Source organism: Salvelinus fontinalis, chromosome 3 (assembly GCF_029448725.1).
Source record: "Salvelinus fontinalis isolate EN_2023a chromosome 3, ASM2944872v1, whole genome shotgun sequence".
Taxonomy (NCBI): Eukaryota; Metazoa; Chordata; class Actinopteri; order Salmoniformes; family Salmonidae; genus Salvelinus; species Salvelinus fontinalis.
In genome coordinates, this window is record NC_074667.1 from 31,861,998 (window position 1) to 31,887,314 (window position 25,317).

Genomic DNA, 25,317 nt, shown 5'->3' on the forward strand with positions numbered 1-25,317 from the left:
AATAAAAAATGTAAGGTCATTTATTTTAAATAATGAATTGAACTACAGTTCAATAAATGGATACTTGTGATTGGTGCTATCTCTGCATGTTTGGCAAATTATGTTCCTCACTGATAAACCACTAACGCACATCCAGCAAACACTGTTGAAAATAAAATTGTGGCGTCGGGAGATTGATTGTAGCCTAGAGAGGTCGAGGTAACCTTATTCTCTGTATGAATTGATACTAGAGTAAATACTTTTCATGCGTAAAACAGTGTGCCAGTTTAACATATTTTGGTGAATCCACTGATAACGCATTTTGTTTTTGTTTTAATTACTGTCAAAACAAACAATTCATGTCCTGCGTTAATTACAGATTGGAAGATCATGCATACGGTGGCTTGCATAGCCATCTAGCGATGGCCGTTAGTATCTCAGCCGCTCCTCCGCTGAGACGATAGTGCTACGAATAAGGATGCGGGACACATTGCGCGCGGGCAGAGGGCGGGTCGAAGCTTCTTCAACTTGGTATACTGTGCTTGAACCATTCCATTAGACCCCATGCACGCTGCACAGGCACATATGGATGCGGTAGGCAAAAGCCTCTCTTGAAAAAATCTCTGTACACGAGTTGTGTAAAGTTGGAAAGTCTCGGTCTTTCTAATAAGGTATGTAAATGAATATTCATTATTCTAAAGTTATCATTTTGATCAGGATTAGTATGTATGATTGGAATTATAATTAGTAAGATTATTGTGATTATTATAATTAGTCTATTATTAGTATCCTATTAATATTGTTGACATTGATTGATCAATTGATTTCGCTAGTATAATTGCACATTGCGCATATCATATATTTATGTATTAATTCATCCATGTTCGATTTTTTTTGTCACTGACTTGTAAACGATATTTTTGTTTTTGTTTACCTAGAACGTATGCCTATCTCTCATAGACTACGCCTAATTGGGACACCTTACTATTGGAATTAACTTAGCCTTTATAGGCCTACCGTCGAAACATGTAAACGGAAAACAAACTTGTTAAACTTTGGAAAAACGGGGAATGATAAACAAATGAAAAGGAACAGATCAGGAGCCAATAAGTCTCTCACCTCACTGATCTCTGGTGCTGGAAGCAGTGTTTTTGCGCTCAGGGTGAAACGCTTTAGTGGCCAGTTAACCCATGAATGATGGAGAACCAACGAGACCAAGACGTGTGGGCGATGATGAACGATTCATGGACCAACTCGAGTCGCGGTGGAAACGAGACAGGTATCAGGAACCAGACCGGCGTGAACCCCCTGAAGCGGAACGAGGATGTGGCCAAAGTGGAGGTGACCGTTCTTGTCCTCGTCCTGCTGCTCGCGTTGGCCGGTAACCTTTGCGTCCTCTTGGCTATACATACGAGCAAGCACAGCCACTCTCGAATGTACTACTTCATGAAACACCTCAGTATTGCGGACCTGGTGGTGGCAATCTTCCAGGTCCTCCCGCAGCTCATATGGGACATTACATTTCGATTCTACGGGTCTGATTTACTGTGCAGGCTGGTGAAGTACCTACAGGTTGTCGGGATGTTCGCGTCCACTTACATGCTTGTTCTAATGTCCATAGACAGATGCTTGGCGATATGTCAGCCCCTCCGCTCTCTGCACAAGAGGAAGGACCGTTTTTATGTGATTGCTTCCTGGATGCTTAGTCTGGTTTTCAGTACCCCTCAAGTGTACATATTTTCCTTGAGGGAGGTGGGCAACGGAGTTTATGACTGTTGGGGAGACTTCGTAGAACCCTGGGGCGCCAAGGCGTACATTACGTGGATTAGTCTTACAATCTACATAATTCCAGTGGCTATTCTAAGTATTTGCTATGGCCTGATAAGTTTTAAAATATGGCAAAACTTTAAAATGAAAACCAGACGGGATCAGTGTATGTCTCTGACACCGCGGACGTCCAAAGGTGCAACGCTCTCTCGGGTGAGCAGCGTAAGGCTCATATCAAAAGCGAAGATCCGAACTGTCAAAATGACTTTTGTCATTGTCGTAGCTTATATTGTTTGTTGGACTCCTTTTTTCTTCGTACAAATGTGGTCGGCATGGGACCCTGCTGCGCCCAGAGAAGGTAAACTATAAAGGGCTTTATGCGTGAATTACACACTGCTTTATACATGGATGGGGTTATAAGGAGGGAGGCACAGAGAGTGACATGTCATTAGTTGAGGAATGTCTTGTTCTCCTGTCTCTCTCCTGGTGCTATTTGTCACTATCTGAACAGGTCAAATGTTGTTTTAGTAAGAGAGTTATGGATTTGCTCATAAGAGGGAAGAGGGCATTTTCAATGGCTTTTTGATCCGGCTCAAATGACCGGCTCCATTCGGTCTTATGTAGCAACATTTGAAATGTTTTTTTTTATTTTTATACATTGGATAAAAGTAGAGTCTCAGAGCTAGAAAATTGTATATTATGCACTACAGTTGAGGAACAATGGGAAAGTAATTCTGCTTGATAAACTTGTAACCCCACTTTTGAGAAAATGTCCATTGAATGTTATGGAGAGCTCCTCTTTGTCTACACCCATTCAGAACCATTCACACCCTCTTAAACCCTATCCCCACCCATCTCTTTAAGGATTGTACTATGTACTAAACAACCAAATATTTCAAGACTAAAGGCTGGTTTTAACTACGCCTGTAAACAGTTGTCGCAGTGACATTATGAACATTCTATTGTCGTTCAACATCAAACTTGTTTTTGTTGTTATGAAAAAGTATGAACACAAAAATGACGGGCTGCATGACATCAACAGCCTGGTGGTCCAAAAAAACGGGTATATTTTAACACCAATAAACCCATCTGTTTAAAAATGAATTTAGTATATGTCAATCTAGAAAACCAGGCAACTAAAAGCAACTTTCTAACCAATGTTTTTGTTTGTTACTAGCTTGTTAGCTAGCTAGCTAATGTTAAGTTAGCTGGCTAGCCAGTTCAAATAATGACCATATTATATAGCTTACAACGCCTTAACTTTAGCTAATTTGTATTCTTTATTACAGGAAAATAAACTCACAGCAAGATCCTTATTTACAAGTTAATGGCGAGCTAATTACAGAACATAGCTTAGGGTTGTGAGTGTGACAAAATAAAAGCAAGGCATTCCACCGGAGAAATTTAGAACTTGTCTCGTTGGGCTAAAGTTATATCCTAATTTGACTATAGTGCAGGTCATGTTGTTCTTCACATTACCATCTCTGGTAAACACACACTGTATCAAATAAATCAAAGTTTATTTGTCACATGCACAGGATATAGAAGGTGTAAATGGTACAGTGAAATGGTTACTTGCATAGTCTTTTGTTTAGACATGTAGTTAACTAGTTAGCGAAACAATGAACCATAATCCCAACTCATAATGTTACTATCCTGCATGAATCTGTAGCTAAAGCTAATCAACTAGGTTCAATGTTAACTAGCTAGCATTAGGCTATAACTAGCAATGCAAATGGCTCTGAGATACGAATAATATCACTACACAGATCGTACACATAACGTTAGCTAGCGAGCCAGCCAGCTAACGTTATCTAGCTAGCTAACAGTATGCTTTAACTTGCAATGAAAATGACTTTCTGACAAAATTAGAAATGTATAGTATCTGAAAACCTAGCTAGCTAGACTATCTTCCCCGAATAAATGGAAAAAAGCTTCTCTGTCACAGATGCCATGGTTGCCCTTAGTTTGAAGATGTAATCTGGAGACAGGTTCTTTACAACAGCCTTTTGTGTATTCTTTTTTCGACTCCCTTCCCATATTTGCAATCAAACACTTTTGCAGTTCTTCGTGATATCTTTCCAAAAGCCGTGTTATGAAGGATTACCTACACATACTGAGCAGCTCATATTATAGACAGGAGCGTGCTACATGGCAGACCTATCCAAACTCATTTATCGGCATGTCCAGCCCATCCATTTTCTGAGCCAATCATGGCAAGACGGAAGATTCCTCTCTTTTTCAGTGGCCAAACCAACTATGATCATAATTTAACCATTTTATTCGTATTAACAGATGGCATACAAGTGTGTTATTAAGGCACATGAAAGTTCACATGTTCCAGAAGGCATTTCTGCCAAAAAAACGCATTTTGATAAAACATTTAAGTTTTTGTTCAAATGCCTCTCCTGTGAAGTAGTGACACGCGTCATACGCCCAGTTTTTTTAAATGAGTCACAAATGCCAAAATGTATAATATAATCACAACCGGCCGTCATTTGGAGTCCCATAGGGCGGCGCACAATTGGCCCAGCATCGTCCATGTTTAGCTGTCATTGTAAATAAGAATTTGTTTCTGACTTGCCTAGTTAAATAAAGGTAATAAATTAATAATAATACTAAAGTATGTGTACACCCCTTAAAATTAGAGGATTCGGCTATTTCAGCCACACCCGTTGCTGACAGGTGTATAAAATTGAGCACACAGCCATGCAATCTCCATAAACAAACATTGGCAGTAGAATGGCCTTACTGAAGAACTCAGTGACTTTCAACGTGGCACAGTCATAGGATGCCACCTTTCCAAGTAGTCAGTTTGTGAAATTTCAACTGTAAGTGCTGTTTTTGGGGAGCGGAAAGTCTAGCAGCAACATCGTCTGAGCCGCAAAGTGGTAGGACACAAGCTCACAGAACCGGACCACCAAGTGCTGAAGCGCGTGGCACGTAAAAATCATCTGTCCTTGATTGCATTCCTCACTAATGAGTTCCAAACTGCCTTTTGAAGCAAAGTCAGCAAAATAACTGTTCATCGGGAGCTTGATGAAATGGGTTTCCATGGCCGAGCAGCCGCACAAAAGCCTTAAATACAATCCATAAATACACCTCAAAATGGAAACAACAAAATTAAGGGATGAGGAGGAGAAAGTAGCAGTTATACATTCCAATAGCCCTGCAGAGCCCGTTGAGAGTTAGGGAGGGTAAATGTACTGTGACATCAAGGTGTCAGCCTTGGGACCTCTGGAAGTGGGGGAGGCTAGGAGCAACTCAGGTTTTGAATGAGCACTGTAGTTGGAAAAGTCAAATATAAAAATTAAATGTATGTTCTTGACATGGCCTATCAGTGTAAAAATGGCTCCTTCAGCCAACAAAAAAGTGTTTGAAAGCTTCATCCCCCTCTTTTGTTTACCCATTCATCAGTAAAATGGGATTTTCCACCGGCCTGGGTTCAAATACTATTTGTAATACTTTCACATACTTCGACTGTAATATGTGGTTGTATCACCTAGCTATCTTAAGATGAATGCACTTACTGTAAGTTGATCTGGATAAGAGCCTCTGATAAATGTAAAAGTATGCTTGATTTAATGTAGCTTGCATGTTGTAATGAACCAATAGCAAAATGCGAACTCTGCCCACCTGGTACTCCAGGCACGCTAAAGCAAAACCTCAATGTATTAGAAAGATTTAAAAACTTTTTTGAACTTAGGTCTGATGTCTTGTGGTCATGGCCATGCCTTAGGCCTTCGGTCCATAAGTGATATAGATGGTGTCTGTGGCAATGGATTGCAACGGTGTCTGTCTGAGTTGTCACCGTGAGGCTATTTGTCAGCTTAGCTCTGAATGCCTGTCAAGACCATTAATGTGGAGGAAAAAGAACAGTGGATATATGACTCTGTCGTTTGGCGTGTGATTAATTCTCTGGATGGTTAGAATCATGAGCTAGTCCATGCTTCATAATGGCCATGGCTTCCTGCGCCAGACTAATCTAAAATACAAGGCCTTATTTGGGCAAAAGTCCGTTCTCCGTCCTCTCTCCTCTGTCCTTTCTCCTCCATGACCCGGAAACCGAGTCCTTCCCAGAAGAGTTTTAAATCTGCCAAACCCCATGTTGAATCAGCTATTGTTTTCATGAAGGAGAAAAGCATGCAAACATTTAAAAACAATATACTACTTATCCCTTTATCTATACGATGTCTGCACAACTAACTGTAGTTTTTTTTATCATGTTATACATTTATTTTGGGATTCCACCCTGTAAACGTAATTTGCCTGAGGGAGCACGACAAGGAGTCTCATTTCATACAAGCGCATTTTCGTCCACTTTCCCTCTCCTTGCCGCCTCTCCGAGATTACCTTTGACCTCTTTCAAAAGGAAGCCAGAGAGGACAGAGGAGTAGGATGCAGAATTGAGCTAATCTAATTGAGAAAAGGCCTGTGTCTTTGCACAAATTAAGATCCATGACCAGAGAAGGATTTACAGTCTTAATGACAACATCCAGCGAGATGGTCTCTCTCTCTCTCTCTCTCTCTCTCTCTCTCTCTCTCTCTCTCTCTCTCTCTCTCTCTCTCTCTCTCTCTCTCTCTCTCTCTCTCTCTCTCTCTCGCTCTCGCTCTCGCTCTCTCTCTCTCTCTCTCTCTCTCTCTCTCTCTCTCTCTCTCTCTCTCTCTCTCTCTCTCTCTCTCTCTCTCTCTCTCTCTCTTCTCAACGACATCTCTGGGACTCTGTGGTCCCTTTCCTTGTGGCCTCTACTAGCCCTCCGCACTCCTCTAGCACATATCTCTCTCTTTATCCCCCCTCATTTACTTTCTCTCTCTCTCTCTCTCTCTCTCTCTCACTCTCGCTCTCTCTCTCACACACTCTGCAGATTCATTATCTCAAGTCTAGTGGAGGTAGCACAACACAATATTAATTGGATGATTTCAGGAATAATGAGTGCACCTGACAAGAGTCTCTCTCTGTGCATGATTAATACATGAGTAGGAGAAAACTATTAATACCCATGGTAACATGGGTATGCCCATGTTACCATGGTGACTTATAATTGACACCTGTTCAGCTGTTCAGCTCTCAACTGTCCTAATTGATTGTCAGTTAATTTCTACTCATATAAATATAATGTAGATAGGTCTATTTCTATGGTTATACTGTAACATTGGGTACTGCTCTGAACTTCTTTAGGATCAATCACTTCTATACCAGATCAAGTTTGCCCTTGAGGCTTTGTTCAATATATCTTTATAGCCTGATGTATATTTAACAGACTGTAGAATGAAGAGAGAGAAGCTGTCACCATATCTCATCACACTCACTTCATTACCCTAATATTCCTTCGCTTGTGTAGGTGTTATACATTATATTCTTAGGAGGCTTCCTTGCATGCATGCATTATCAAATTGAATAAAGAGTTGAGAGTTCTCTGTAGATGATGGATTACATTTCAGGCCCACTTGATGAATGAGGGATAAAAAGTATACTGAAAGCAGGTGCTTCCACACAGGTGTGGTTCCTGAGTTAATTCAAGCAATTATAATCCCATCATGCTTTACACCATGCCCAAACCGGACGCGTGCGTGCGTCCACGTGTGCCATCGTGCGCAAATTGATTTTGTCCCCCCACATCAAACGCAATCACAACACGCAGGTTGAAATATCAAAACAATCTCTGAACCAATTCTATTACTTTTGGGACAGGTCGAAAAGCATTAAACATTTATGGCAATTTAGCTAGCTAGCTTGCAGTTGATAGCTAATTTGTCCTATTTAGCTAGCTAGCTTGCTGTTGCTAGCTAATTTGTCCTGGGATATAAACATTGAGTTGTTATTTTACCTGAAATGCACAAGGTCCTCTACTCCGACAATTAATCCACACATAAAACAGTCAACCGAATCGTTTCTCGTCATCTCTCCTCCTTCCAGGCTTCTTTTTCTTCTTTGGACTTTATATGGTGATTGGCAACTAACTTTCATAATAAGGTGCATTACCACAATCGACCTCAGTTCATCTTTCAATATGTTCCTAAAAACCAATGAGAAGATGGCACGTGGGTATATGCTTCTAAAAACCAACGAAGAGATGGGAGAGGCAGGACTTACAGCACGTTCTGCGTCACAAATAGAATCAACCTCTATTTTAGTGCCTGGCAACGCAGACGCTCATTGGCATGCGCAAGCAGTGTGGGTGCAATGATTGAATAACATGTATGTGTACATTTATTTTGCAGAGTTCATGCACGCGACGCGACTGGTGTGGTCAGCATGTAGGGTCATGTAAAAAGATGCTGGGCAGGCCATTATTTTGGCTACCGTGGCTATGCCCCCATTGGATGACAATGCCCCATCCAAAGGGCACGAGTGGTCACTGAATGGTTTGCATGAAAATGTAAAAAAGGGGCATCTCAGTCACAAAATCTCAATCCTATTGAACACTCATGGGAGATTCTGGAGCGATTTCCACCATCAATAAAACACCACATGATGGAATTTCTCATGGAAGAATGGTGACGCATCTGCCGAATAGAGCTCCAGACACTTGTACAATCTATACCGAAGTGCATTGAAGCTGTTCTGGCTCGTGGTGGCCCAACGCCCTATTAAGACACTTTATGTTGGTGTTTCCTTTATTTTGGCAGTGACCTGTGTATTGAAAGCTGTCGACAGGTGAAAATTACAGTATTTATAAAGCCTTCCTTCTCTCTCTCTTTATCCTAGACATGGCGTTCATCATTGCCATGCTGCTGGCCAGTCTGAACAGCTGTTGTAACCCGTGGATCTATATGTTCTTCGCTGGCCACCTGTTCCATGACCTGATGAGGTGCTTCATCTGCTGCTCCTCACAGTACCTGAAGGCCTCACAGTGCGGAGGGTGTGACCGCCAGCAGAGCCGCAGGAGCATCTCCACCTCCACCTTCGTCATCAAGAACCATAGTAGTCAGAGGAGCATCACTCAGACCACCAGCACATGAGGAGTGAGGACCATGGAGGAGATGAGTTTTGGGTGGGACAGGAACTCACTACTCCCGTAAGCCCTTCTTCATATCAGTCAGAGAGGGGGTTGCATGGTGAAGACTTAGATCTTCACCATGCAATGCTTATCGATGGGGTGGGCCAGATACCAGCAAGAGGTGCAGCACACAGATCTCCAGCACATGAAGACCATGGAGAGAGGTTAAGTTGCGTACACTAAACCTGAAAGACCTTCATCCGAGGCTTGGTGTGGGCCAGGTACCCCTGTAAGACCAGGGCCTCATTTCCCAGAGCCTTTGTAGCGTTAAGATCATCGTTAGAACGATCTTACGATGTATCTTTAGTAGCCAAGCTGTTTCTCAAAACCATCATTACTAAAATTGCACTTGAAAACCCTCATTAGTTACCGAATGCCTCTGACCACTCGTAGAACAGCTAAGTGCATCGTTAGTGTGCATTGCCCTTTTATTCACAGAATATCTTAGCCTAAACATCTTGATTCTATATTTAGCTATCTGTCTGACTGTGACCGCCGATACCTTCTGAACGAAGTTCAATACAAATATGAAGTTGCCCAAGTATTTGCCATTGTTATAAGTGGAGGATAAAACTATGCTTCAAATTAAAACTGAGATGACTTCATTAAAAGATAAATATGCTACATGGGCCTATACATTGCCTTCAGAAAATGTTCACACCCCTTGACTTTTTCCACATTTTGTTGTGCTACAGCCAGATTTGAAATATCCCATAATATCAAAGTGGAATTGTGCTTTTATAAAAATGCATAAAAAATTAAAAGCTAAAATGTCTTGAGTCAATAAGTATTCAACCACTTTGTTATGGCAAGTCTAAATAAGTTCAGGAGTGAAAATGTGCTTAATAAGTCACATAATAAGTTGCATCGAGTCACTTTGTGTGCAATTATCTGTAAGGTCCCTAAGTCGAGCAGTGAATTTCAAACACAGATTTAACCACAGAGACCATGGGGTTTTCCAATTCCTCGCAAAGAAGGACACCTATTGGTAGATGGGTAAAAAAAATTAAAAGCAGACATTGAATTTCCCTTTGAGTATGATGAAGTTATTAATTATACTTTGGATAGTGAATCAATACACCCAGTCACTACAAAGATACAGGTGTACTTCATAACTCAGTTGCAGAAGAGGAAGGAAACCGCTTAGGGATTTCACCATGAGGCCAGTGGTGATTTTAAAACAGTTACAGAGTTTAATGGCTGTGATAAGAGAAAACTTAAGATGGCTCAACCACATTGTAGTTACTCCACAATACTAACTTAAATGACAGTGAAAGAAGGAAGCCTGTACAGAATAAAAATATTCCAAAACATGTGTCCTGTTTGCTATATGGCACTAAAAGTAAAACTGCTAAAACTTTGGCAAAGAAATGAACTCTATGTCCTGAATACAAAGTGTTATGTTTGGTGCAAATCCAACACCTCACTTAGTACCACTTTTCATATTTCAAACATGGTGGTTCTGCATCATATTATGGGTAGTGCATGCTTGCTATCGTCGGTTATAACCTTTACTCTGTGTTTTAGTCTCACAAACCTCTCCAGCATGTTACTGAAATCCCTCTAAAATGAACATTTTCTGAGGAAGAGATGTATTTTGCCCATAAATTGTTGCCCATAGTTCAAGTTATGGTATGTCTTTGTAGCACACATATTCATTCCTGTTTAATTTTAGTTTTCCATATACTGTACAGCTGATGATCAGACTGTCAGTCAATGTGTACCATAAATCAAATGATTTATTCTCTAACTGTATGGCTTTTCAAGGAAAATATTAAAAGAGACTGTTTCCACGCCAACCTTTCCCCTCCTCCTCTTCTTCAGCAAAAATGTTATATTGAATTCTTATTATATACACTTGATGTAAGATTTGTTTCTACACAGAGCTCTATGACTCTCTCTGTATTTCTCAGGTCTAAGTAGAGAGAAACTCAGCAGAGCTTATTCACACACCAAGCTGACCTTTCAGTCACCACAATAACAACATGGGAAATAGAATGAAGTTTCACAATGAAACCTGTTCTCTTGGTGACCTTACTGCTCAGCCAGGGATATTGCATTGCTATTGATCTCTACACAGAGAGATGTTAGATTAGATTGCCTATATCTTCAAACCATGGAGGGGATATTAAAGACACTTTATTGTTATTTATCTAAGGTTGTGTGTCCCAAATTGTACCTTTTTCCCTACACACTGCACTACTTTTGACCTGGGCATATAGGGTTCTGGTAGAAAAAAATTGTGTACTATAAAGGAATAGGGTTCAATTTCTGACGCAATGTAAGCTATACTGTAGCTTTGTAAAATAAGAAAACGTGCATATGCTTTTAAATGTGCTCCAACACATGTATATTTTTTCTTTATTGTTGTGTGGGTGATTACAGTAGATCAACGCAGGTGTTATTTTGTGTATATATGTATCTGCTCATTCACCTTTCGGATTCACCTTACAGCAGGGGTCGCCAACCTTTTCTAGCATGAGAGCTACTTTATTTATTTTTTAAATGAAGCTTCGCGAGCTACAATTTAATTTCATAGCTTTCAAATAGGCTATTCTTTTTTCTCCTCTACCTCGGTGTACAAGAGATGTGTTTTTTTGTCAACATACCTTATAAAATAATGGTTAATAAACAACTCTAATGGGGCCCGATAAAATTGAGAAAATTATGTGTAAGACTGCCTGAAATTTCAGACTATTTTGACCTTCCATGGTGACATAAGCATGCAGTCAATTAGTTAATAGACCAATAAGAAAGAGAGTTCCAAACCTTTCTGCCAATAACAGCAAATGTTCAGTTTCCCCCTCCCCACTCAGACCACTCCCATACAGTCCTAGTTAAATTATTGCTTGAGAAATTGATCTTTGCTAAGAAGCAATTTTTTTGTCTTTTTGAATATTTAATTCGGAAACAATCACAGTAAGGTACTTAATTGTTACTCAGAGATGATTTGATATTGAGATAGAAATGGCTACATTGGACCTTTAATTAGGAGAGGAATGTGGTGGTCTAGTGCTTTTTCTCCTGTTAAGCGCACTGCTGCACCACATGTTATGGCAGAGTTTGTAAAACAATGGCCACCCAATTGATACAAATTGTCATAACATCTTTATATCAGGTAAGCCAGCCTGGTCTTATAGACTAGAGGTAACATAGTAAATGTAAATCCGGGACACTCAAATTAGTATGATACTTACTGTATGTTATGTTTGGTATGGTTTCATAAGACAGATGGTTACTTAACCCTTTAACCTAACTCATAAACTTAACCCTAACCCCTAACCCCTAGCCTAGCTAATGTTAGCAAGCTAGCTAACGATAGCCACCTCGCCACCTAGCTAGAATTCGTAACATATCATATGTTTTGCAAATTAGTAACATATAATACAAATTGTAATTCGTTACATATAATACAAATGAATACATATCATACGAAACACAACATATCATACTAAATGGAGTGTCCCGGATTTAAGTACAGAATAATACAAAATGCTCTGAGACCAGGTTGCAGCGGTAAGCCTACTTTGCAGCGGTAAGCCTACTTTGCAGCGGTAAGCCTACTTTGCAGCGGTAAGCCTACTTTGCAGCGGTAAGCCTACTTTGCAGCGGTAAGCCTACTTTGCAGCGGTAAGCCTACTTTGCAGCTACCTACCCACAAGATTGTTATCATTAGCATCGATAACTGGCTACATACAGGATGATAGACAAATGCATGCACCAAACGGACAGACGGGAAATATTGCTGGAAAATAAGTGGTAGATATTGTTTTACCGTTGGCTTTTCAAGCAATAGAGGCTAACCAGTAGTGGGATAATGTCAATTTGGCTTTGATTGGATAGTAGCTTTATGTTTATGACAGTTTGTGCTGGAACACATAAAAAAAATGCATGTACTTTCAGAATTGCTTGGCGAGCTACTCATAGGTGGGCTGTGAGCTAATTGGTAGCTAGCGATCTACCTGTTGGAGACCCCTGCCGTACAGTGTTTACAATATATTCAGGAAGTAAAGATTCCCTTTATATCAATTATTTATTTGAATGTAAATAGAATAAATGTATCACTAACGTATGAGAAAAAAGAAAGAATTTGTGTGTGCTTAATTTTCTCTTCTTCTTAATGCATAGATAGGAGAGCTTGGTCCATCCACACTAAATAAATTAATAAGTAGTCAGATTGTTGTCAGTATGAATGAATGAATGAATGAATGAATGAATAAATAAGGTGTCATGTTTGTTAAGGTCTTGTTTTCTCAAGTCCTCTCAATGTCTATGATTCAGATCAAGTTACTCCCTGACAGATAGCATTGAACAACACGCAAAGGCTGGAAAACGTACCATGTAGTTCTACCTAGTGGCCAAAAAGGTTTATGTCTTTAAAAAAAGTGTGGATTTACTCTGAAGCTGGGTAGTGTTCTTTAGGGCACGCAAAGCAAAATGTTTTGCAATGAAAAACTAAAATGAGTGTTTCTTATTGGACAAGTCCAGGTAGTCACTCCGTGTTTCAGTCTTTTTTCCCCATTTGATGCCTAATAAACATGACCCTGGGGTCGGTTATAACCTTTACTTTGTCTTTACAGGTCCATGTTTGGAGTGTACTATGGAGTGATAACACTTTGTCTCCACTTGGTCATTGTGTAAATATTGTGTATATATATATATATTGTGCCCATCTCATTCATATAAAATACACAAGTTGTTTTTGAAATATGTCACTGTAATTATATCTACTGCCACCACTTGTCATGCGCATATTGGTCATACGGGCGTGTATTCCAACAATTTCCAGTGTAATCTCATTTTTTTTTACTGTGTAGGCTTTAACTTGAACAGATTTGTATGTATATAACCTGTTAGGACCATATGTACCTCTGTGATTATGCGCAAATGTGAATTGAATTGTTTCCACACCCACCATGCGTCATGTGCGTAATGGTCATGTGAGGTGAAATGTTTATATTTTAGTATGTGAGCACTCAGTCTGTTAAACGTTTGTCAATAAAGTGGTGGATTGGGAGCAAAAACAGTGTGTGGGCCTTCCTGTTTTAATTTTTTTTTATCTTTAAGTGTTAACATAAATTGGATTTTATGGTGTATCTTTGGATCAGATAACAGAATATTCCTTATCCTTTGTTGATGGTTACCTGGGTTGAATAAGACCAAACGTGGTGTCTTTATACATTTCATCTCTAGGTCATAAGATTATTTTCTGATATGGCTAAACATGCTGTCAATTCCTATAGATTGGATTTCCATATCATTCACGAAATAGATAAATTAGATATAACGTTCCCTATTGGTACTTAGATATGTTGTTGTGGATCCATCTGGCCTCACCCTTGCCTGAACATACTGGGAATTCTTTCACTAAATATTTTCTATATCAATTACGTACTGTATGCAGATTCTAAGTCACAACTAGCACTAAAGACTGACATAACAGCTAACTGTAACAATAAACAATTATTTTATTGTAGAATCAATGTGTGAAAAATGACTAAAAAGAAAACACAATAAATCTTTTTTTTTTTTTTTATAAAGTTTGTAAAATAGAGTATGGAATACCATTATGTTTGTAGTGTACCATATTGTATAGACCATAATTGACCCCCCATCTACATGTACAAATGTACTTATTTTGAGCCAGTTTGCCACAGCAGGAAAATAATCCAGGAACTTGAAACATTTTTAGTTCAGGAAAGTCAATTCTGACATTTTAAAGTGGAAATTAAAAACTTTAGAAGGCATTTTAAACCTTGAATACACTAAAAGTGTGCAATTCTCAGCAACAAAAGAGAGATCAAATTAAGAGCACTATTCTTTTTGTCTTCTGATTGAACACACTAATCTCTATCAATCACAAGCTCTTTTTGGAAAATGAGTCAGACCCAGCATCAGCAACCAGACATGAGGCCAGGGAAGTAGCCTACTTTAGGGTGGAGAGTATACCGTGCAGCACCATCACTATCACTACCCTATCCAAATCTTAATCTGGCCCATGCTTCTGAACCTTACACATCCTTCTGTAGCACCACCCGAACACTTGAGAATATCTTTCCCAGGGCTTCAAATAGCGGGTCGCAGAAGATGTGTATGGCCAGGGAATAGATACGGCTGAAACACTGGGACTCTATCATGCAGCTCTTAATGCAAGGCACCACAGCCCAGATGTGGCAGAAGGAGAGGCAGGCAAATAGGAAGCCCCACAGTAGAGCCATGGGGATCCCCAAAATGGCAGACAGGATACGGTAGCACCAGTATTTGGACACAGTGAAGGTGGTGTAACTGGCCTTCCACACCCCGTCCAGACTGTGAGTCCCGTCAGGCTCAGCGATCACGTCCTCAAAGTCCACCTGCAGGTGGAGACAGAGAGGCCATTGTAATTGATATCAGGATTCCACTTCTGACACAAATGCCAATTAGACAAGACACCATTATGCTAGCTTCAGGTACATCTGTACTAAAATAAAACCTAATATCCTACTCAAAACATTATGGGTAATGTAGTACATTATGCTACAGCCATCCACAGCTAGACCTTCTTTTAGATAAATCATTTTTGCGCATAACTGTTGCTTAATCATAATTATATTGTGTGAAACCTCTCACTGTCCAATGCAGATACTTATATCATGAGCAAATATCTTAAAGTAACTGTCCAGTGAAAACCTCAAACAGAAATAATTTTTACTCATATTTGTGGCCAAAGTACACATTTTAGGGGGACGCACACTTTACTTGTATTTCAAACAGATCGTTTCAAAATGCCTGCTATTTCCTCAGAGGATGATGTCATCCTCGTGAGGAGGATGAACAATCAGCGGTCTACTCGTATTAATATTTTAATGACCAGTATACGCCCATACCATTCTGTTGTTGAAGTACGCCCAGACCAATCCAACACAGAAGAAGCTTTTTAACATACTTAATTGCCATTTTTTTGTAAGGAAAACTATTTCACTCATATTGTAATTCATTCTAGGTCATATTTCATAGAAATCTGGAGACACTGAACAGTTTCTATAAGAAATCACTTAAGACAGGCCAATTGGATACATTCTCACAACATGAACACATAGATGTTCTCTTTCTAACAACCTGCCTGTTTTAAAGTCACAGATCTAATTAATGGAACAGTATTCGTAAGCTGCAGTCTATCTGATATCACTACCGGTACTTATGAATGCACTTACTGTATATCTATACAGAGGCCCATGTGTGCTATAATAGCCACACAAGCTGAATGCTTAATGAGCAAATCAAAGAATACCACAGAAAACCATCAAAGACATTATGTTAAAATAACGAGATTAGAACAAATTCAATGATGGCAGTATTGGCAGATAAACATGTTGAACTGCATCTCATGCCCTTACATTGGCCTTCCCAGAAATAGAGCTACTATCTGTAGCTGGGCTGGTAAAGCGCTACAGGAATACAGGCTATTTCAGGGAACATTTTGATGGGGCACAATCGTAACCCAAAGGATACACTGCCAGCTCAAGATACCCTCCTGGCTACTCCATAGCACGAGCAATAAACAATAATTGAATAAATCATTATCATAGACACATGTGCGTATATAACAGAGTGATTCCTGTCCTTCCCCTCCCAACCTGACTCAGAACCCTCTATTTCAATGAGACAACAAATTGCAAAACCAGAAGCTCTGTCACTGACACAAAAAAGCCAAGGCATTTCCAAGTCCAGTCCGGGGCGACAATACTTCAATAGGTCCATACTTAGCTATCTGGTGCACACGCACACACACTTGTAATGTAGCCTACCTTCACTACATCCTCGTTGACTTGCTTGGGGTCTCTGTTGATCAGGTCAATCTCTTTATGATGTCTGTCCATCTGGAACTTCTGTTCATAACCGTTGTTGATGTCAGCCATGGTCACGGTCATATGATAGTCAGAGGAGGGGGGCAAAGAGGGACGAGGCAGGGCCCAGGTCCTGGAAGAGTACAGGGGTTCGAGAAGAGTGGTCTGAGCAGGGCTGTTACCTATCCTGGAGCTGGGCAGTAGTAGATGTAGTAGTCAAAGGGGCAGAGTGGGTAGTGGGACAGGGAGTGGCTGTGCCCAGGCTTCTGGATCACCAATCACTGTGATGTCACTCCTGGAATTCCAGCAGCACTCAGCAGGCAGCTGCAACTGCTGACAGTCCCTAGTTGTCCTGTCAGACTGTAGCCACTGTAGCCATAGAATAGCACAAGCACACAAACACACATAGACTACAGGGGGCAGCAGGTAGCCTAGAGGTTATGAGTGTTGGGCCGGTAACTGAAAGGTCGCTGGTTCGAATCCCTGAAATCTGCTGTTCTGCCCTTGAGCAAGGCAGTTCATCCCCAACAACTTCTCCGTGAACGTTAACTAAGTCAGCCCCACTTCTCTGATTCAGAGGGGTTGGGTTAAATGTGGAAGACACATTTTGGTTGAATGCATTCCCGTTCCCCTTTCCTACATATGCTGTGTTGACAATATATTGTAAACACACATACCGTTGTGGCTCATTCTCCATCCACACTCATGCCATACCTCACACTGGGACCCTAAGAATTTCTTTAAGAAAAGAGCAGACCTACTGTATGTTGCATTTCACACTTCCCTCATGGTTCACCACAGTTGTTATTGTAGCCTACTACAGTGTGGAGACATTTTAATCCTCCCACCTGTACACTAACAGTACGTTTTCTATGTCATATAGCAATTCTCAGATATAAACAAGTAGTGTCCCTACAGAGAAGTAGATGACATTCAAAGTATGATACTCATGCTAAAATGTTTATTCAATTCTACTGTGCCATTTACTTTATGTTCATATTCTTGTCTTTTCGTATTTCTTATTGTTGTTGCGTTGATGCGAAAGAACCCGCAAGTAACCATTTCATTGGACGGTGTATACCATGTGCATCCCATAACAACTAATAAAACTTGAAACTTGACACTTTCTATGAGGCATCTATTTATAGTGCCTTGTGATACACTACCAAGATATGTTCTGGTTATTCCCTCTATGGAGAGACTTGTAGTATATGTTTGAGCGGGTGGATCTGCTGCTGGGACAGAGAACTGTGCAAAGATCTGTAGGCAGTATATGCAGTATAATACATTTACTCCTACACCTTAAGTTGGGAGCAGACTGTGGTGATAAACAACATAACAATTATTTCCCTTCTAACATTAACTCCATAAATCGAAAATACAACTTGGCAGGAGATGTAGCATGCTGCTGATAGTGGAATGTACCATGAATATCTGCCTGTTTTTTCTTGTCACTCAAACCTGTGTTTCCACAGCAACCATGCCATTAATTAAGGGACACTCTTTTCATCGCCATTGCAGTATACAGTTATAAAATGGTAGGATGACTTTACAACAACAACAAATATATCTGCTTTATTTCAATCACAGTTTCCCTTCTCTTGATTATAATATCCATGGGGTTGGGTAACAGGATATTTTGCTTTGTTTTTTAAAAGTGGTACCTTATAAACCAAATGTTTGATTTATACCTTCACACCCATGCTTATATGATTATGTAAAATCAAGCCTTTTTATGCTAACATTAGTACAGGACAACCTCCTCTCCTCATAGAGGAGGTCTGGATAATTGCAGCTAATTTAATATTTTTTTAATTTAACCTTTATTTAACTAGACGGCCTACCAGGAACAGTACTGTCAAGCAAATCACATTCAAACCAATCACATTCAAACTTGTTTTTGCATGGATTCCAGTTACGTAATCTCAATTTCCATCTACGGACTGAACATACTGTCCTGCTATCCGCCTCACCCAATGGGGTACGGATTTGCTATTTTTTATACTTTTGAACCGGAACCCCCATCAGAGCTAGTCAGCTAACTAGCTACTAGCTATTAGTCAGTTAGCCACAGCTAGCGGTCATCACCGTTAACTCGGACATCAGCCAGCCTCAGCCCAGTCAATTCCTGCCAGTCTGCACAGCGCGATATCAACCCAGAGCATATCGGACTGCTTTTTCTCTACCACATCTCCGGATTCCTACAGCAAGCTCTGAACCTTTACATCGGATCATCGCAGCTAGCTATCTGCTATCTGAGTGGCTACTCCTGGCTAATGTCTCTGTCCCGAAGCAAGCACCAGTTAGCCTGGAGATAGCCTCGAGCTAGGCCCGTCTCCCGGCTAGCCGAAGAGGTCCATCAGCCAATTCTTGGGCTACAATACCTCTTTTGCCAATTGGCTTGGACCCTTTACTGCCGACACGGAGCCCCACAGATCCATCACGACTGGTCTGCCGACGTAACCGTCCGAGGTGGATTCAACAGGCTCTTCCGTTGCGACGTCCCCGGAGGCCCATCGGCTATCCCCGGCCCGCTAGCTATCTGAATCGCCGTGTCTCCTGCTCGCATAGCATATTAGCGACTACTGAATTTGGTCCCTGACTCATCTATTGCTACTCACTGGACCCTATGATCACTCAGCTACACATGCCACATGTCAATATGTGTAACGGCAGTCTATTTCGTCCTCCTCATCGGACGAGGAGAGGCGAGAAGGATCGGAGGACCAATTTGCAGAGTGGTAAGTTTCCATGATATTTAATGTACACAAAAACAATACACGATACAAAATAACAAACGAACATACCGTAACAGTCCCGTGTGTCACAAACACTGACACAGGAAACAAACACCAACAAACCAAACGTGAAACCCCGGCTGCCTAAGTATGATTCTCAATCAGGGACAACGATTGACAGCTGCCTCCGATTGAGAATCATACCAGGCCGAACACAAAATCCCAACATAGAAAAACACACATAGACAACCCACCCCAACTCACGCCCTGACCCTACTAAATACATACAAAACAAGGGAAATAAGGCTAGGAACGTGACAGAACCCCCCCGTCAAGGTGCGAACTCCGGGCGCACCACCTAAAACTCTAGGGGAGGGTCTGGGTGGGCGTCTGTCCGCGGTGGCGGCTCCGGCGCGGGACGTGGACCCCACTTCACCATTGTTTTTGTCCACCTCTTTAACCGCCCCCGTGGCCTCTTCTGAGCGGCGATCCTGGGGACCCTAGCCATGGGTCCCGAATGGACAGGATACTCCGGCAGCACCGGAGTGAAAGACGACTCCGGCAGCGCCGGAGTAAAAGGCAATTCCGGCATCGCCGGTTTGACAGGCAGCTCTGGCAGATCCTGGCTGACTGACAGCTCCGGCAGGTCTCCAGTGCGTCTCCTCTGGCCGGCGTACATGGCACCAGCCTTACAAATGGTGTCCCCGGTTCGCCAGCATAGCCCAGTGCGGGCTATTCCACCTCGCCTAACCAGACACCTAGGTATTTGCTTTATCTTAGCCAGGTCGCAGTTGTAAATGAGAACTTGTTCTCAACTGGCCTACCTGGTTAAATAAAGGTGAAATAAAAATAAATAAAAAGGACTGCTATTACTTGTCCGGGAATCCCGCTTAGTTGTTAAGTTAAAGTCTGCTTGAAAGAGCCGCTAACCTAGGTAAGCTGCTAACGTTAGCCATCATGCTCACGAAGTTAGTCCCATATGAGTTTTCCAATGGAGAAGTAAATGAACGGTTCCAGCGCTGTAGGAGCTGTATCTACTATGCTTTGTTTCGGGAACAAACTGGATCACTCAGAGTTCCAATGCAGCAATTGATTGCTTGCCGAGGATTATAGGCTTGAGGTGGCTTCCTTGATCACGCAGGTAGACAGCCTACGTAAGAAATTGGTGAAAACGCAGAGTGGAATGTTTACCTTTTCTATGCCAGTGGATCGATGCCTTTCACGCATGTTGGACGCATCGCTGTCTTGTCGTTTGTCGTTATCCGACTGGCCGATGTTGCCCGGAGTTGTTTCGCCAGGGGAGCATCTCCTGCCTCTCCTCCCCCATCTGATAGCGGAGTTGAAGGAGCACAGCAAGAGGAGCCTGGCGATCAACGATGGTCGCATGTCACGAGCTGTGGAAGCCGAAGACAGCGGCCTCACGCAAAGCAGTCTAGACTCCAAACGAGAGTCCTGGAGCGGATACAAACAATGAATAGTTTTGCCACCCTGGAGCTTGCACCTTCATTGCTGTGGGTACTTGTGTCTGTGGCCGTTGTGCCTACTCCTACTCCTTCTCCACCAAAGTTGACGTCAGCAACCTTCCGTCCCTGCTCTGGATCGAGCGGGGTTTCTCCATCTGTCGGAGGTCTGCACCATCCTGTGAAACGTGGGAGTGGATTTCCTCGTCCTTCTCGCCAGCTGTGATTTTGGGCAGCTCTATGGTAAGAAATGTGACTGTTCCTGGTGCAAAAACGATGTCCTCTTCCGGAGCTCGAGTAAACGACATTACTAAGTTGCTTCCAAATGTACTACACCAAGACATGGACATCGATTCTATCGTAGTGGGTTTTAATGACATTATGAAGGGCAACTCTCAAAAGCTGAAACGAATTTCAAAGAGCTTATTGACTCTCTGCTAGACACTAATAAAATACCCATCATATCTGGCCCTGTGCCCTCTCTGAATCGTGGCTTTGTATGTTTTAGCAGGAATCTTTCTCTTTACTGCCTACGTGATTATTGCAGCTCAATGGGTGTAACTTTTGTTGACAATTTCGATACCTTTTCGAAAGAAAACAAGTTTTATAAGGAGGGTGGGATCCACCCAAATCATTTGGGTCCCTGGATCCTTTCACAGCCTTATAACTCTGCGTTGAGACAATGACTTATCAGTGACCCAAGCCCAGATCAGTTAATCACTACCATTGTGCTGTAATCATATGTAGCTTAACAAACAAGGTTCGTTGATAAATGAATAACTTGCTAGTAACAGATGAGATTCATGTTCTGACTATCTGTGAGACTCCCTTAGACAACACCTTTGATGAAAGTAGTAGCAATACAACGGTGTAACATTTACAGAAAATACAGAAATGCCAGTGGTGGAGGTGTTGCTGTCTACATTCAGAACCACATTCCTGTGAAGATGAAAGAGGATCACTGTGTTCAATGCTGCTGAAGTAATATGGCTACAGGTTAATCTGCCTCAACTAAAGCCCATTCTTGTGGTAGGCTGCTATAGACCACCAAGTGCTATCTGGATAACATGTGTGACATGCTTGATAATGTATGCGATATCAACAGAGATGTATATTTTCTGGGTGATTTATATATTGACTGGCTTTCATCAAGCTGCCCACTCAAGAAAAAAACTTCAAACTGTAACCAGTGCCAGGTTATCAGTTAACCTACCAGGGTAGTTACAAACAGCACAGGAATGGAATCATCAACATGTATTGATCACATCTTTACTAACGCTGCAGAAATGTGCTTGAAAGCAATGATCACAATATAGTAGCCATATTTAGGAAAACCAAAGTTCCAAAGGCTGGGCCTAATATAGTGTATAAAAGGTCATACAATACGTTTTGTAGTGATTCCTATGTTGTTGATGTAAAGAATATTTGTTGGTCCATAGTGTGTAATGAGGAGCAAACAGACGTTGCACTTGACACATATATGAAATAGCTTATCCCCGGTTACTGATAAGCATGCACCCATTAATAAAATGACTTTACAAACTGTTAAATGCCCGTGGATTGATGAAGAATTTAAAAATTGTATGGTTGAGAGGGATGAGGCAAAAGGAATGGCAAATAAGTCTGGCTGCACAACCGATTGGCAAACGTACTGCAAATTGAGAAGTAATTTGACTAAACTGAATAAAAAAGAAGAAGAAATAACAAAGATAAATAACATAAAGAATGATAGTAAAAATCTTTGGAGCACCTTCAATTCCATTTTGGGAAAAAGGCAAACTCAGCTCCATCATTTGTTGAATCAGATGGCTCATTCATCATAAAACTGACTGATTTTGCCAAATACTTTAATAATTTTTTAACTGGCAAGATTAGCAAACTTAGGCATGACATGCCAGCAACAAACACTGACACTACACATCCAAGTATATCTGACCAAATTATGAAAGACAAATATTGTAATGTTGAATTCTGTAAAGTGAGTGTGGAAGAGTTGTAAAAATGATTTTTGTCTATCAACAATGACAAGCCCCCGGGGTCTGACAACTTGGATGGAAAATTACTGAGGATAATAGCAGACAATATTGCCACTCCTATTTGACATATCTTATTTGGTGCCCTAAGGCCTGGAGGGAAGCAAAAGTAATTCCGCTACCTAAGAATAGTAAAAATGTTGTTTGACCAGTTACATAGCTATTTTACAGTAAACAAATTGACAACAGACTTTCAGTACACTTATAGGGATGGATATTCAACATACACAGCATTTATACCAATGGCTGATGATTGGTTGAGAGAAATTGATTTTAAAAAGATTGTGGGGGCTGTTTTTTTTTTACTTCAGTGCGGCCTTTGACATTATTGATCATAGTCTGCTGCTGGAAAAATGCATGTGTTACGGCTTTACACCACCTGCTATGTTGTGGATAAAAAGTTACCTGTCTAACAGAACACAGATGGTGTTCTTTAATGGAAGCCTCTCCAACATAATAGAAACAGGAATTCCCCAGGGCAGCTGTCTTACTTTTTCCAATCTTTATTAATGACATGCCACTGGCTTTGAGTAAAGCTAGTGTGTCTATGTATGCGGATGACTCAACACTATACACGTCAGCTACTACAGCAACTGAAATGACTGCAACACTTAACAAAGAGCAGCAGTTAGTTTCAGAATGGGTGGCAAGGAATAAGTTAGTCCTAAATATTTCAAAAACTAAAAGTTATTGTATTTGGGACAAATCATTCACTAAACCCTAAACCTCAACTAAATATGTGACTAAACTACTTGGAGTAACCCTGGATTGTAAACTGTGATGGTCAAAACATACTGATACAACAGTAGCTAAGTTGGGGAGAAGTCTGTCGATAATAAAGCGCTACTCTGCCTCCAGCACTACAACAAGACTGTCACGTTCCTGACCTTATTTCCTTTGTTTAGCCTTGTTTAGTTGGTCAGGACGTGAGCTGGGTGGGCATTCTATGTTATGTGTTTCTATGTTGGGTTCATTGTATTGGCCTGATGGTTCTCAGTCAGAGGCAGGTGTTTGTCATTGTCTCTGATTGAGAACCATATTAAGGTAGACTGTTTCTCACTGTTTGTTTGTGGGTGATTGTTGCTGTGTCTGTGTTTGTTCGCCACACGGTACTGTTTCGTTTCGTTCGTGTGTTCCTTCCTGTTTGTGCGTTCATGTTATATGTTCTCAAGTTGAGGTCTGTTCACGTCGTTTTGTTATTTTGTATTTTGTCAGTGTTCTGTTTTGTTGGATATCATTAAAATTCGACATCATGAACATTCACCACGCTGCGCCTTGGTCCTCCTCTCTTCCACCTAAAGACGAGCGTTACAAAGACAGGTCCTACAGGCTCTAGTTTTGTCGCAACTGGACTACTGTTCAGTTGTGTGGTCAGGTGCCACAAAGAGGGACGTAGGAAAATTGCAATTTGCTCAGAACAGGGCAGCACGGCTGGCCCTTGGATGTACACAGATAGAAAACATGAATAATATGCATTTCAATCTCACCTGGCTCAAAGTGCAGGAGAGACTGACTTCATCACTACTTGTACTTGTGAGAGGTGTTGACATGTTGAAAGCACTGAACTGTCTGTTTAAATGACTAGCACACAGCTCAGACACCCATGCATACCCCACAAGACATGCCACCAGAGGTCTCTTCACAGTCCCCAAGTCCAGAACAGACTATGGGAGGCGCATAGTACCACATAGCGTGATGACTACATGGAACTCTATTCCACATCAGGTAACTGATGCAGGCAGTAGAATCAGATTTAAAAAACAGATTCAAATACACCTTGTGGAACAGCGGGGATTGTGAAGCAAAACAAACATAGGCGCAGACACATGCATAGACACATGATAACATCTGCACTATACGCACACGTACACATGGATTTTGTGTTGTAGATATGTGGTAGTGGAGTAGGGGCCTGCGGGTACACACTTATTAGTGTGTTGTGAAATCTATTCTATCTATTATCAATGTATTGTAATGTTTTTAAAATTGCATAACTGCCTTAATTTTGCCAGACCCCAGGAAGAGTAGCTGCCTTGGTAGCAGCTAACGGGCATCCATAATAAATACAAATACAACAAAAAATGGTGTGTTTGTGAAACATGGTTCACTTCAAATACAGTGAGTTTGCCTGTGCTATTGTTGAATTCATTGAACTGCCCCATTTCCTATTTTGGTGAAGGCAGGTGGCTTTCCAGGATGAAGAGAGATGCGTCCAGACCCTGAGCTGTGAAGTGAAGATAAAGGGAGGGCCAAGGAGTTCATCCTACTGGATGTTAGCATGAAAAAGGCTAATCATACATAACGAGATCACCTGCAAGCAGATTGGGTATAAATGAATACATTCAAGATTTGGATTGTACCACCATTCAAGAACAAGAGCCTCTTTACCATCTATTTGAATCTTGTTTCTGCACTCAGTACAACAGTGATATTCAGAAAAGGTGTGTCTCTTTGAAGAAGAGAGATATTTCAATGGATTGATTTTGTATAAGAAAACAGGTCTGATATTGATA

General features: G+C 41.1%; 2 protein-coding genes across 2 annotated transcripts; one reads left to right on the forward strand and one right to left on the reverse strand.

Annotated features, from left to right (window-relative positions):
• Positions 1-496: 496 nt before the first annotated feature.
• LOC129843902 (isotocin receptor-like) lies at positions 497-13,771 on the forward strand. Its single transcript, XM_055912379.1, has 3 exons — positions 497-650; positions 918-2,104; positions 8,456-13,771. The coding sequence occupies exons 2-3, from the start codon at positions 1,174-1,176 to the stop codon at positions 8,707-8,709; spliced, it is 1,185 nt and encodes a 394-aa protein (XP_055768354.1). The 5' UTR covers positions 497-650; positions 918-1,173; the 3' UTR covers positions 8,710-13,771.
• A 509-nt stretch (positions 13,772-14,280) lies between these two features.
• Positions 14,281-16,823, reverse strand: LOC129843918 (caveolin-3-like). The gene is made up of 2 exons (XM_055912380.1): positions 16,535-16,823; positions 14,281-15,100 (listed from the first exon to the last, which is right to left on the reverse strand). Exons 1-2 carry the CDS (start codon positions 16,655-16,657, stop codon positions 14,759-14,761), a joined length of 465 nt encoding a protein of 154 aa, XP_055768355.1. The 5' UTR covers positions 16,658-16,823; the 3' UTR covers positions 14,281-14,758.
• Positions 16,824-25,317: the final 8,494 nt, after the last annotated feature.

Excerpts from the sequence above, each read along its gene's own strand:
- LOC129843902 (XM_055912379.1), top strand. The coding sequence starts at position 1,174 with ATGATGGAGAACCAACGAGACCAAGACGTGTGGGCGATGATGAACGAT. Across the intron at positions 2,105-8,455 it reads CCCTGCTGCGCCCAGAGAAG|ACATGGCGTTCATCATTGCC; the intron begins GTAAACTATAAA and ends TCTTTATCCTAG.
- LOC129843918 (XM_055912380.1), bottom strand. The coding sequence starts at position 16,657 with ATGACCGTGACCATGGCTGACATCAACAACGGTTATGAACAGAAGTTC. Across the intron at positions 15,101-16,534 it reads TCAACGAGGATGTAGTGAAG|GTGGACTTTGAGGACGTGAT; the intron begins GTAGGCTACATT and ends CTCCACCTGCAG.